The sequence below is a fragment of the Varanus komodoensis genome, unplaced genomic scaffold (genome assembly GCF_004798865.1).
Source record: "Varanus komodoensis strain SLA01 unplaced genomic scaffold, ASM479886v1 scaffold2, whole genome shotgun sequence".
NCBI lineage: Eukaryota > Metazoa > Chordata > Lepidosauria > Squamata > Varanidae > Varanus > Varanus komodoensis.
In genome coordinates, this window is record NW_025335568.1 from 52,008,369 (window position 1) to 52,021,408 (window position 13,040).

Here is a 13,040-nt window from a genome sequence, read left to right on the forward strand (position 1 = left end):
GGGCCAGATCGCTGAGCCTCTTTAGGTGGACACTTTGGGCCAAGGTTCTGTCAGTTTGCTCCATGGTGTGGGATCAGCTGGACAGATGGAGTACAGACATTAAGAAACAAATGGGCTTGCTTTCACATAGGTCTTACAATAGATTTTTAATATGTATTTTTATTATTTTGACACAAAAATGTCCATCAATGAACATTCACTTGAGATGATTCTTCGTATTTCTCTTATTCATTCCAAGTTCACAATTTCAGTCTTCCTGTATAAATTCCAAATGAAAGACTCTGGCCTAGTTGTGAACGTTTAGATATAGTAAGGCATACAATCTCCCAGTCATACCGCTGTATGTGCGAGAACTGAGCATATAGCATCTCAAAACAGCGTCCTCCCCTCCTATGTGAAATAATCAACAGATGAAAGTAAGGCTTTCCAAAAACGATCTCAACACTCTCATCTCCAACATTTCTACAGACAAAAGCTCTTACTTCTAGGTTACCCGCTCTGGTTCTCTGTGTGAGGGGTGGGGGATTGCTTGATGCTCTACTACTGTCTGGCTAAGCGTGTCATCTTATGCTGGCTGGGGAATACTGCGTGTTGCCGAACGTTTTCTGTCAGAATGTATATAGGACTGCACCTTGAAATGTTTAACTTTGCATGGGTAACATCCTTTTCCTGGAGACATGCATCTGCCGTGGGCTGATCCCTTCCCTCTTTCCTTTTGGTGATCAAACTCAGGGCAATCCTTTACAGTGCAATCCTTTCACTGAAACTTAACAGCTATCAGAGCAGTATGAACTCTGACTAGCCTTGTAGCAGAGTTAAGGGAGAAGGATCTGCCCATGTAAAGAGTTGAATCCACACTGGAAACTTCCCCTCTGTCCCTCCTTTTCTGACCCTCAGCTTGGCTCCTGCTGCTGGAGGGCAAGAGAGCAGGAAGGCTGCAGACTCTCTAATTGGGCCCCATGTTTCTCCGTTTTCCTCCTTACGGGGTCCTGAATTGGGTCTTGCATGTGGTCTCCCCTCGCACCAGAAAACCCTTCTGCCTCATCCAAAGCAGGCTGGTCCTCATGCGCTGCCTGAAAAATGTCACCAAATATTCCTGAAAAAAACCAAAGTCCTCCCCCTCCCCCACACCTCCTCCAAATCAGACATATCTATCCAAACAGCAAGAGATGGGTCCGGACACTACAATACCCACACACCACAGCTTGTTCTATTCATCAGGGCCAGCTGACTTTGTATAATATTCTCAGGGAGAAGGAGGAGCTGAGAAAGGTAAAAGGTAGCAGGGAATCCTACTTCAGTCAGTTTATACAAAACATTTCAAAAAATAATCATATATAAATGGAATCCTAGAAGAAAAAGACCTTTTACAAAGGTTTGTATCTCATGGAATGGATTCACCATCAGTGTGTATTACAATAGCTTCCCAAGTTTTAAAGTTGCTTCTCTCATTCTCTCTCTTTTTCATGCAAAGTCACACTGCTGTGGGATACATACACAGGCCATCTCGGAATATTGATATGCCATCATACACCAAAGTTAACTTGACTCGTTCTTGAAAGGCCTAGAGGGCATCCCTTTGGAGAACTGCTGATCTTTGGAATGTCTGTGCTGCCATTCAATTCCAACATGAGCGTAGCAATATAGGAATCCAAAGACAGAGAGTGTTGCCCAGGGCCAGCCTGTAAAAGAAGAGAGCGAGATTAGGCAGGTGCAGAGGCCTGTCACCCATAACTGCTTAGGGTTAAAGAAAGAGCTGGTCTCTAACCCTGAATCTGCACAAAATGAATCATGGGAGCAAGTCAATTACGTTTGCTTAATTTGATCCTTAGGCCAGTAATTAGTTTTCCCATCATAATGACACCAACTCATAAAACTCCACAAGTCACTGAACATCTGAAATAAAAGGAAAGCTCTACCCAAGGTTTCACCCCCTCATTAACTGCAAGCACCTCTCATACAATTCTGTTGCTGCTTAGTTACACATCCTATTCGATGTTAGAGCAATTCTTCCTGAAAATCTATTCTTAAAACATCTTATTGATTGCTGCTTCCAAAGAAGGCAAATGATTTCTCTGAGAGGAGCTGCAAGTCACTGGTAAATGTATGTTTGGCATGCAGGCTCAGACTCTGGAATTGTCAACATTACCCTGCTGATTTCTAAGGTCATCATCAAAGGCCTTTCCCAGAGTGTCCCTATTTTCAGAAGCAAGGTGTGTGATGGTCAGAGAATGGGCTTCTCTGTTGTGGTACCTTGACAGTCAAAAGCAGTACCCTATCAGGCCTGTTATCCTCTCAGCTGTAGGCCTTTTCCATTTGTTCTTTTTGATCTGGAATTTGCATCTGTATTCATACGCATGCATCCTGGTGGATCTTTTTAAAATTTTCCAGTATTTTTCATTTTTTACAATGTTGTTTTGTCAAAACAGATTTGAATACTTGTAAGTGGCTTTCCTATTAAATGCTGAAATAATTACTTTTTCCATTTAACAATAGTGTCAATAAACATATGGATGGGGTAAACCAGTTACTTGAATTTCTAAAAAGCTTTTCACACCAAAGATGCCTGGGCAGACTTAGAAGTCATGGGTTGTGGAGGAAGGCCCTCTTATGGATCAATAACTGATAAAGAAGAAGAATGCTCAGCTCTCTCAGTGCAGCAGTGTGTCCCCATGAAGTGTACAGATATGGGATAAAAATATTGGCCTGGTGATTTTTAATTTGTTCATAAATGCTATGGAGTTAAGGGTGAACCTCTGAGCTAGCCAGGTTTGTTGATGATGCAAAGCTATTCAGGCTGGTTACAAAGGAATCATGAAGCATTTGAAAAGACTCTCTTCAAGCCCGGGGAATGGGCACCAAAATAGCAACGGTAAAGTGAAACACTGTGCTGTTCAAAAAAGGGGCTGGAATGACTTTCCTATGAGGAAAGATTACAATTTTTCCAGCTGTTTAGCTTAGCAAAGCAGCAAGTAAGGGGAGACATGAGAGAGGCATGGATGCCGTCATCTTACTATATTTATTAGATTTATATCCTATCTTTTTCTTAAGAACTCAAAGCAGTTTCCATCATTATCCTCCTCCTGCTCACAATCTTATCCCTACAATAACCTTGCGAGGTAGGTTGAGGATATAAGGGGATACTATAACCCCTTCCACTCTGCTCATCTCATGGAACTGAGTGGTTTATTTGAGACAGGTAAAAAGAAGTACCCCTTCATACAGAACACATTTAAACTATGGGATTCACTTCTACAAGCTGTGCTGGCCACCAATTGGGAGAGCTTTGAGAAGAGACTGGACCAATTCATGCAGAATGAGGCTAACAAGGGCCACTCATGATGATGCCTATATATTACTCGCAGCATCAGAGGCAGTATGTCTACGAGATGTGCTCCTGATGTTGGAAAACACAGGTGGGAGGATCCAAGTGAGCTCATGACATTCTTAGGAGTTCCCCTTTGGGGCATCTGATTGGCCACTGTGGGAACAGAATGGTGAATGGGATTGGGCTTTGGTCTGATGCAGCGTTGCTCTCTTACATTCTTGTGAGTAAATAAACCAAAGAGACAAAAGCCACCAGTACAGCAGCTTGGATTAGGATGTCTGGAGCAGATCTGATAATGCCCGACAGCACCAAATCAGACCGTGGTTTGGGCCTTTAGGCCTATTTATGTAATTGAACTGATATAAGCCTGATCCGTCAGACACAGCTGCCTCACAGCCTCCATTCATTTCAGTCTCTTTTATCTTTTTCCTGAATAGAGAACTAAAAGAAAAAAGGTTAAGTACAGAGTGACATTATTATCTGATAAGGCTTCTCTTTAGTTCTGACAAAAAGCCAAGGCTTTAGAAGGAAGTTAAGCAAAGTAAAGTGTTCTTTTATTTAAAAAAGGATCTTTGGAGGAGGGATCAGAGTGAGAAGAAGTGAAAAGATGTGGGAAGCACACAGTTCTCAAAACAAGTAAAGTAACGTTCATTCCATTTAGACTTGGTACCGAGCCCATTGTTACAGACTCGCTTGCCCAGATTCACAAGGACTCAATGTTTTATGTAAGACCCAAGGCACCCTTGAAATGACTGCTGTAAACAAATGGTTCATTCATTCGTGTGATTTGATTACAGAGAAGAGTACATGATGGCACACAGGTAGCCACAGAGAAATTAATTCTTCAGCAATGCAGTTTTAGTCAGACAGTCAAATTCTCTCCTGCCAGCCCCATACTCCCATCCCTTATCTCCTTCCCATCAAATGGAAGACCAAAGGCTAGGTTCCTACCTGGATGTCTAAAACAAAAATGTCAGGTTGCACAAATAGAAAGGATGACCTAGTGAGACATTCAGAAAAAAGGTGAAAAAGGCATTGTTACAGTTTAAAACAACTGCCTTATGAGACTTAGATGTGCAATGGTAAAGCAGATGTGACCATTTCATAAAACAAATACAACTACTGCTATTAAATAAATATACATAAGATGGGGCTGCTGAAATTGTGCTGGGACCACTGGCTGTGTTGTGATTCTGGTTAATTTGACCACTTCAAATGGAACATAATGGTCAGTACTTCTTCAGTACCTGTGGATAGTCCTCTGAATGGCTTGCTTGCCTCCAGGGACCTATTATTTTGTGCCTGACTAAAAGATCTACCCTGGCTTTCATGTAGAGAAAAAAGGATGAACAGAAATATATTCATAATTAAACTACATTGACAGCCTAGGATAAATGCTAACTCATAGCAGCGCTTCACTTTGTGGGATGGTATCAAGCCAAGGAGTTTGGCTCTGGGCTAGTCTGGTTACCCAGATATGACGGGCAGCAGGAAGGGGCTGGTGGCAGTGTCACCAACAGAAGAAGACCTGTCTCAGGAGGGAAAGGAAGGAAATGACAGTCATGCAGAGTGGAGGATTTTGCTTGCCACCATCAGTGAAAGCAACACTGGCACAGATTCTACCTGTTCCTTGGGGAAAGGCTTGGCTACTTCTGTCTGTCTGTCTCTCTGTCCCTCTCTCTCAGCTGCCAGCCCAGAAATGAAAAGGTATCTCTGACAATGGATATGAAGGTGAGCCAGTCATATGCTTAAAAAGAGGAGGGTTGGGATTTATGCATCCCGACGGGTAGCAAGAAGAATGCCGTGGGAGTCATATTTAGTGTTTGCAGGAGGTGCACCCAAAAACACACAACACAAACACACAACACACACACACACAGCCATTAGCAAGGCATGTTGTTTCTCTTCCACCTTTCTATTTCTAAGTAAGCAGGACTCAATCATTCAGCAGCAATTCCAGATAGCATCCAAAATGTAGATAATTAAATCCCATTTCCTCTCCTGGAAACACATGAGTAATTTTCCTAGCTGAGAAGGCAAATCTGGGTTTAGGATTGGGTTGCATTTTCTTAGCCTGACAGCACTACATATATCTACTCAGCAGTACCTCCCATACCTACTCCTGGAAAAGTCTTTATAGGACTGCACCTGCATGTTCTACTCCAAGGTCTACAAACAAATTCCAAAGTTCACATTCAAGCACATAAAGTACAGATCCAAAGTTTAACTGTGCGCTGTGTGAAGAAGTACTTCCTTTTAACAGTCCTGAATCTCCCAACAATAGGCTTGACTGGATGACTCTGGATTTTAGTATTATGGGAGAGAGAGAAATGTTTCCCTCTCTGCTCTTTTCACAGTATGTATAATTTTAAATTCCTCTTTCTTGTCTCCCCTTACCTGCTGTTCTTCTAAACTAAGCAATCCCAATTGTTGTAGTAGAGTTGCTCCAACTCCACAATCATTTTAACTGCCCTTATTTGTTTAAAGCATGGGTCCTCAAACTACGGCCTGCGGGCTGGATTCAGCCCACCATGCCCATTGATCCGGCCCACCATAGCTCGCCACGCGGGCGCGTCCATGCACGTGGCGAGGTGCCGGCTTGCTCGCAAGGAGATCATTTTGGACTCGTTGGGAGAAAATGATCTCTGTGCACGCATGCCTCTGCCTTTCCGCGTGCACCCCCCCCCCCCCCAGCCTGGCCCACGCCCATCCCTGGCACCTTTCAACTGGCCCCCTATTCAAAAAGTTTGAGGACCCTTGGTTTAAATGATCTCAAGCAGCCAAATACCTGAGATCCTTTAACTGGAGATACTGAGAATTGACTCTATGACCTATTGCCTCTTTCAGAGCTGAAGGAAATGCTGAAGCAACTATATAGTCTTTCACAGATCAATTCTCTACCACCACCTTGGAATTCAAGTAATAAGATCACCGACAAGACTTTGCTATGCATGCATTCTGTTAACACAGCACTCTGTATATCACTGCAGATGTCTCTTTGTGAGACTAGTCACAGTGCAGTTAACCGTGGAAATGCAGGAGCCAGCCTGGCTGTGAGAGAGCCACGGCCCTCATTGGAATGCAGTGGGCAACGGGCAAGGCGCTCCGGGCATTCTAATGAGAGCGCCGAATTCTCCTGCACTGCAGCATCAACAGAGCAAATCACTACAAGTGGATTCTGCTCTGATTGTTCTAAATAGAGCTTGTCCCGTGTTGGAGGCTATTCAATCAAAGTCAGAAGGAGAAATAATACTGCGCTCCTTCGGCTGCACCCGTCTTAATGGTAGTGCTTGCTTGCCAGAGTTGCTTTGCCTGATCACCCTCATCCCCATCTCAAGGAAAAAGGGACCGTTTTCAAAAGGCTTATCCAGTGGCAGTCCACAGAAATTCAGGGACAGTGCTGCTAAAGGTCTCTCCTGGCTGTTTGGCCATGTGCTACATTGTAGCAATCTGCACACTCCCTCATCACAGCTCGGAATATTTGTCCATTTCCCCCAGTATCGCCTGCTGGCAGACAGAAGAAGACGGTCCCATCACATGCTACTTGGCACCCTTCCAACCTGGGATGTTCTGCACACAGGCCATGTGCTCCGCCAGTGAACGCCTATCCTCTTCCCAACGCTGCGGCTTTTTATTATGGGGCAAGCTGGAAGTTGTAGGCCTTTTATCTGCCTAAACATACATTTAGGCAGATAAATGCATGTTTAAGCATGTGTGTGCCCTTAACTGCAGGATCACACAATTACATTTTTAGTTGTCTAAAAGAGGCCCATTTAAAGCGAGGGGAAATCATTTAAAAAGTAATACTGAGTGGTCCCACCTCCAAAGAACTGGACACCAACCCCTGCCAAGGCTGCATCAGGAGGAAGACCAGTGAACCTGGCAGGAGCCAAGTTCAGCTTTTGAAACTTTAAGGACATGATTCTTTGCATTTTGAAACTATTTTGGTTCTGGTGTGTTACATAAAAGGTGTGTTACATGAAAACTAAAATAATACCCGTGAGATTAGGTTGCATCCAGACCTAGTCATGCTTAGAGCAAACACATTGTAATCGCTAGGACAAGTTACTTATGACTAGGGTAAGTCCCGTTGATTTCAGTGGGTCGACTCTAAGATTAGTTCACCTTGGATTTGGGTCTTATAGTTTTATGTTATCATAACATTTATTTCAATTTAATGAATGCAAGAATTAAGCACTTTTTAAATTAACCAATACTCCCACCATTGCTGGACAGTTGTATCAGTTCTGTGAAGGACCTGAGGCACATGTACCACGGAGGCCATGCACCGTGACTCACTGCTGGGTTGGTTAACCATTTCAGTTGGAAAAGTATAAGGTTCCAAAAGCCATTAGGAAAGGACAATGAAATAAGGATAGGCAGCTCAGAAGACACAAGAAATGGAAAAGTGTCAGAAAAAATTAACCATTTCTGAGACATAAAAGCATTCTGCCTTGCCACCCAAGGATGGAAGAAGTATTGAAGGACTGTTAATCATGCTATCCTTCAGCAACACTAAAGAAAAGGAAGTTTAAGCCTGGTGACTTTAAGACAGTGGGATGTTTGTATTGTCTGTCATTTTGCTTTCGAATTACTATCTTGGGCAAAGGTACATCTGATTTTAATGGTTCCTGCTATTATCTGTTGTGTGTTTAATACCAAAGTAATACTATTAAAGACCACTGTAAAGAGTACTTGTTTATTGATCTATGATCCATATCTTCGATGTAGTGTTCTATTTATTTATAGATGTTGGTAGCCATTGACTAAGAAAATAAATTTTGTAGAAATCATATGTAGCCATTTAAGATAGGCAAGACAAGCTCATTATCCTGAACTCTCCCTCCCCATCTAAAAAATTCACATTGATGTCACATTTTGCATATAAACTGGCACTCTGCAGTATACTCACATGAAATTTCACAGAAGCCTCTTTTCCAAACTCTAAGCATCTATTTCTGCTGCTGATGTCTAAAGATGGCATTTGACTTCCACATTTATTTCCTAATTTTAATACTCTAAGCAATATAGAAGCCAACTGTGCATTAAACCATTCATGTGATCAAAAGGTATGGCTGCCATTGCCAAGGCTAAAAGCAGCCCAATAATTGAAAACAACCATTTCCTGCAGTGAATCAATGTTGCAAAACTTGGACCAGGAAAGTTCCCCTCCCTTCATTGTGGCAGGCGATAGATCCTCGGGAGAGTATAAAACAGCAAGCACTTCAAGAAATCCAGCACTCAGCTGGCCCCCAAATCGGTTTTGTACATTGTCAGACAGTTGTGCTGCCAAGAGAAAATTTCTTGAAAGAACAATACCTCACTGTCATTCCTTTTCTTCAGAGGCATGTGCAAATTAATGTAAGAGGGACTGCAAAGCCAGTGAAACGCAGACTGCAAAGCACAGAGGTTTCCATTAAAATTTCCACAGTTTCTGCATAAAGCTCAAGTTTAAACAGCTGCTTCAGTAAGTGATTTATCCAGAAGGAGGCTCAAATCCTGACCAACGTCTGATCACTAATGTCTTTCCCTGCTGTGGTATGCACAGGTCTAAGTTCAGTTTTCTCTTTTCTATTTGCTGTAATATTCAATCCAAAATGTAGTTCTAAATCTGACCTCAGTTGTCAGCAGTGCTGATTAGAAACAAGAACCTGCCTAATTTCCAGTCCCCCTGCCACTCAATGGCCAGTTTTTTATCTGGTCCATTTGCTGCTGCCATTTGAAATCTTTATTTGAGTTTAAATACTTTCAAGGGCAGGGTAAATGAGATTTGCAACACTGCACAGTCACGAGTGCAAGTTTTGTTTATCACAGTAAGATGCACCAATAAAATTGGAATTATGCTGATGGGTGGGTTTATTTTATCTGCATTTACTAAAAACAACAAAAATACAGCCTTATGATACTGAGACAAAAAATGAAACTGAAACCATCTTTAAATAGTGCATTTTAAGAGTCACAACTGCCATGGATACAGGGAGTGACAAAAAGCAAAATATAACTTCTGTTACTGAGAAAAGTATCTTTCCAGTTCTTATATTAACCCACTTGCACTCCCCAGCAGAGTCCACAGAAGAGCAAATATTCCAGCTTACAGGACAGTGACCAAGACAGTGGATCACGAAAGCAGGCTGCCCTTGCCGCCCATGACCAGGACCAAAGCAGGCTCCTGTGCCTACTCTCAAGAGCGGAAGAGTGCGAGAACCTGCCTTGACCAACAGTTCCTATTCCTGTTCCTTGCCCCTGTCCAGAGCCCTGCTAGGCTCTGCCTTCATTTCAGCAGACGGAACAGTATAGCCAGCCCTGTAGATTCTGTCTTTTGACTAAGGCAGAGGAACAGCACTGATCAGGGGGTTGGACTCAACAGCCTTATAGGTCCCATCCAACTCTCTGATGATTCCAGAAGCAAAATGTTCTGGCGCTATGGCCAACCAAGCTTTTTCCCAGGGTGGCATTTCAGATTTCATTCTTCAGGGCATAACGAGATTTCAATCGAGCCCTCTTCAGGCATTTGTTATGGCTAAGCATACACCAGCCATGCCCTGCCGGTGGCATACAGCTGGCTTCCTGCATGGTGAACACTCCAGAACTAAACCTGTTTGAGGCTTGAATCCCCATGGTGGGAGCTTTATATGCATACAACTATACATACACAGGGAACATCCTTCACAGTGGGTAGGTCAGAAATCTACAGCAAAATTCATCCATTCATTTTGGATGCAGTTATTTATTATTATTTATTTCTTATTTATTCTATTTATTTGCCTCCCACTAGCCATAGGCTCTTAGGGTGGCTTACATCATATTAAAATCCATAGACGACATAAAACAATACAAAGGAGAACATGACAATACACAGCTTAAAAAACAGTAACAAAAATCATAAATAAATATGAGAATTCAATAAAACCAACATAAACAAAATAAAAATAATAAATGGAATATATTGATAAAACCAAACATAAGGCAAAGCACATTAAAATTTGATTATATAAAAATCTAGCATTTAAAACATACTGGCAGCAGCATGTAATAGCACAAAAATTAAGATTAAAACATCAATTAAAAATCCAGAATTCACCTAATCAAAATAACTATAGAACAATTGTGAACAACTATAGTTGGCACCTGAAGGCCAAACACATAGGTGCTTACCAGATCCAAGAAAGCAAACTCCCTCCTCACTTCATTGGAGGGAGGACCACAGAGGAGGGCTTTGAATGAAGACCATAGTGACTGGGCTGGTAAATATGGAGAAAGCCATTTCCTTAGATAGCCTGGCCCCAAGCAGTTGTGATTTACCTACCCAATTTTAAGGTGCTCGGCTGTGTGCTGTGTTCTAAATTTCCTCATAAGAGCTGTACTATACCAAGGTCCTCAATAGGATCCAAAAGCCATGGAGTTTAGTTCTTTGGAATGACTATTGGAAATATGCAATGTGATGACCATGGTCAGAAGTTAGACTTGCTATGCAACAGAGTTCTCTGGGTACTGGAAGTTGTGGGTTCCAAAAAGTTTTTATTGGGTTTATTGGGTTTTCTTGGGCCTCACCTCTGCCTGGTTCTTAGTCTTCTTGGTAGATTACTTGTACTTTGCCTCACATGGAGGCCATTTCGTGCTGGTGCCCAGAACAGGCTTCCCAATGGCCAAATATGCCTACAGCCAACAAGCAGTGGCTTACTTCTGGTCTAAGCTCATGCCAGTGTTTATTTATGTATTCCTTTAAATCAAAGGTGAGCAACTTTTGGGGGGGGGGGGCGTTTTCCACTCCTTGGATCCCCACGCAGGCCTACTCCTACTGCCACTGCACCTGCCTGCTCATTTGCATCCTTACCCAAAGTCAGGGCTCCTTCAAACAAAATACTGTCCTCTGGCCACTTTATCTGTGTAACTAATGGAGCATATAAATGTTCCCTGTGATTCAGGCTGGGATCCTACACAAACTTACCTGGAAGTAAGCCCCAATGAACAGAGCAGGTTTTATTTTCAATAAGTGTGTATAGCATGGGTCCTCAAACTACGGCCTGTGGACTGGATCCGACCCGCCATAGCTCGCCATGCGTGCACATGTGGTGCCGGCTTGCTCGCAGGGAGATCGGTTTGGACTTGCTCGGAGAAAAGGATCTCCTTGCGAGCAAGCCAGCACATTGCCAGGAGATCCTTTTCTCCCCCGAGCGAGTCGAAAATCATCTCCTTGTGAGCAAGCCGGCCCCGAAGCACTGGCTTGCTCGCAAGGAGATCGGTTCGGACTCACTCGGAGAAAAGGATCTCTGCGCATGCATGTCCCTGCCTTTCTGTGCATGCGCCCCACCCTCACCGCCTTGGCAGCCCACGCCCATCCCTGGCACCTTTCAACCAGCCCCTTATTCAAAAAGTTTGAGGAGCCCTGGTGAATAGGGACACTGTCTCTGCTAGCAATTATAATAGCTTGATTGCACAGTAAATTGGAATATGGGTATGTAATAAATTCAATTTATTCCCTATTGGAACCAAAGATAACTATACTTTTCAGGTGATTTCTAAATCTCAACTATAAACAACCCCCGTTTTGGTCAACAGACATATATTAATTTACTGTTTCACTTTTGGGGTATAGCCCCAGGCAAACCTAAACAGAAAAAAAGGATTACAACTCCCAGCATGTCCCAGCCAGCTGTAGGCCTTTTCTCTGTCTAAACTTGGTAGGACTGCTCTTGGGTCACTCTGGATTTGTTAATCCATTTGGGCTGGGACAAATAGTACATCCAATTATTTTTCACAGTATTTACTCTCATGTGTGGAGCACTGTCCTCCAAGCCATCTATCAACTCTCATAAATTCTAATAACCTTAAGTAGAAATCTTTTGTACCATGATCAGTGTAAATACAAAATCAATGTCATTTTCCCAATAATGACAGGATCGCTCTTTCTTTGCAATCAGCACCGTTCATTTGACTGAAGTCCTTGTAATTTAATGTACTATCATGCATGAAACTGGATTGTCACAACAGATTTAGAGAAAATGTGGAATTCTAGCATTTCATTTCTGTTGATTCTGAACTCTGAGAGTATCATTTGTGCCTGACAATATGCAGGCCTTAAGTACTTTGATTATAATAAACACTGGCAACCAGTAAACCGTTGCTAAAAACACCCACCCTGCAGCTTGCCAGTTTTATGGCTGGAACGTCAAATTTCAGGGAATATTCACTAAAACTACTGTGCTGAGGAGAATTTATGTTGTTGTGACAGGGTTTTATTGGGATAAAAGAACGGAAAGTGGCTGGAGTAATTTAAAAATACTGTGGCACTGAAAGGTGAGCTGGGAGGCAGTTTGCTTTCTGCACAAAGAGATGCTTGAGTGTCTCCATAAAAGGTATCTGTTCTTAATTGCATGCATTTTAGTGCACAAGCTACAGAAAAGATTACAAGCTGCTAGTACTGCTGGTTTTTGTTTTGTTCCCTGCTGACTTGAGCAATATAAAATGTCAACCTCTTTCTTTTTTTAACAGTATCAGTTTACTTGCCTAGAAAAAGTACTAGAGACTTTGAGCAGGTATACCATTCTGTAGGCCTGGAACACGAACCCTAACCCTTCCTAGAGTCCCAGGATAAGCCATGCTCATTCCCCAGCTCCAGCCCCAACCAAGAATAGGAAGGTTTCCCAACATTTGTGTGGTTTTGTCCCACAGTAAAAAGTCAAAATACCTCTCCTAAGGCTTAGCTAAAATA

General features: G+C 42.6%; 1 protein-coding gene across 1 annotated transcript in view; it reads right to left on the reverse strand.

Moving 5' to 3' along the window:
* Positions 1-246: 246 nt before the first annotated feature.
* Positions 247-13,040, reverse strand: part of HHAT (hedgehog acyltransferase) — a 184,654-nt gene continuing 171,860 nt past the window's right edge. Inside the window, exon 13 of the mRNA XM_044429127.1 lies at positions 247-1,682. Coding sequence (XP_044285062.1) covers positions 1,540-1,682 — 143 coding nt within the window. The 3' untranslated portion in view covers positions 247-1,539. The remainder of the gene's footprint in view (positions 1,683-13,040) is intronic.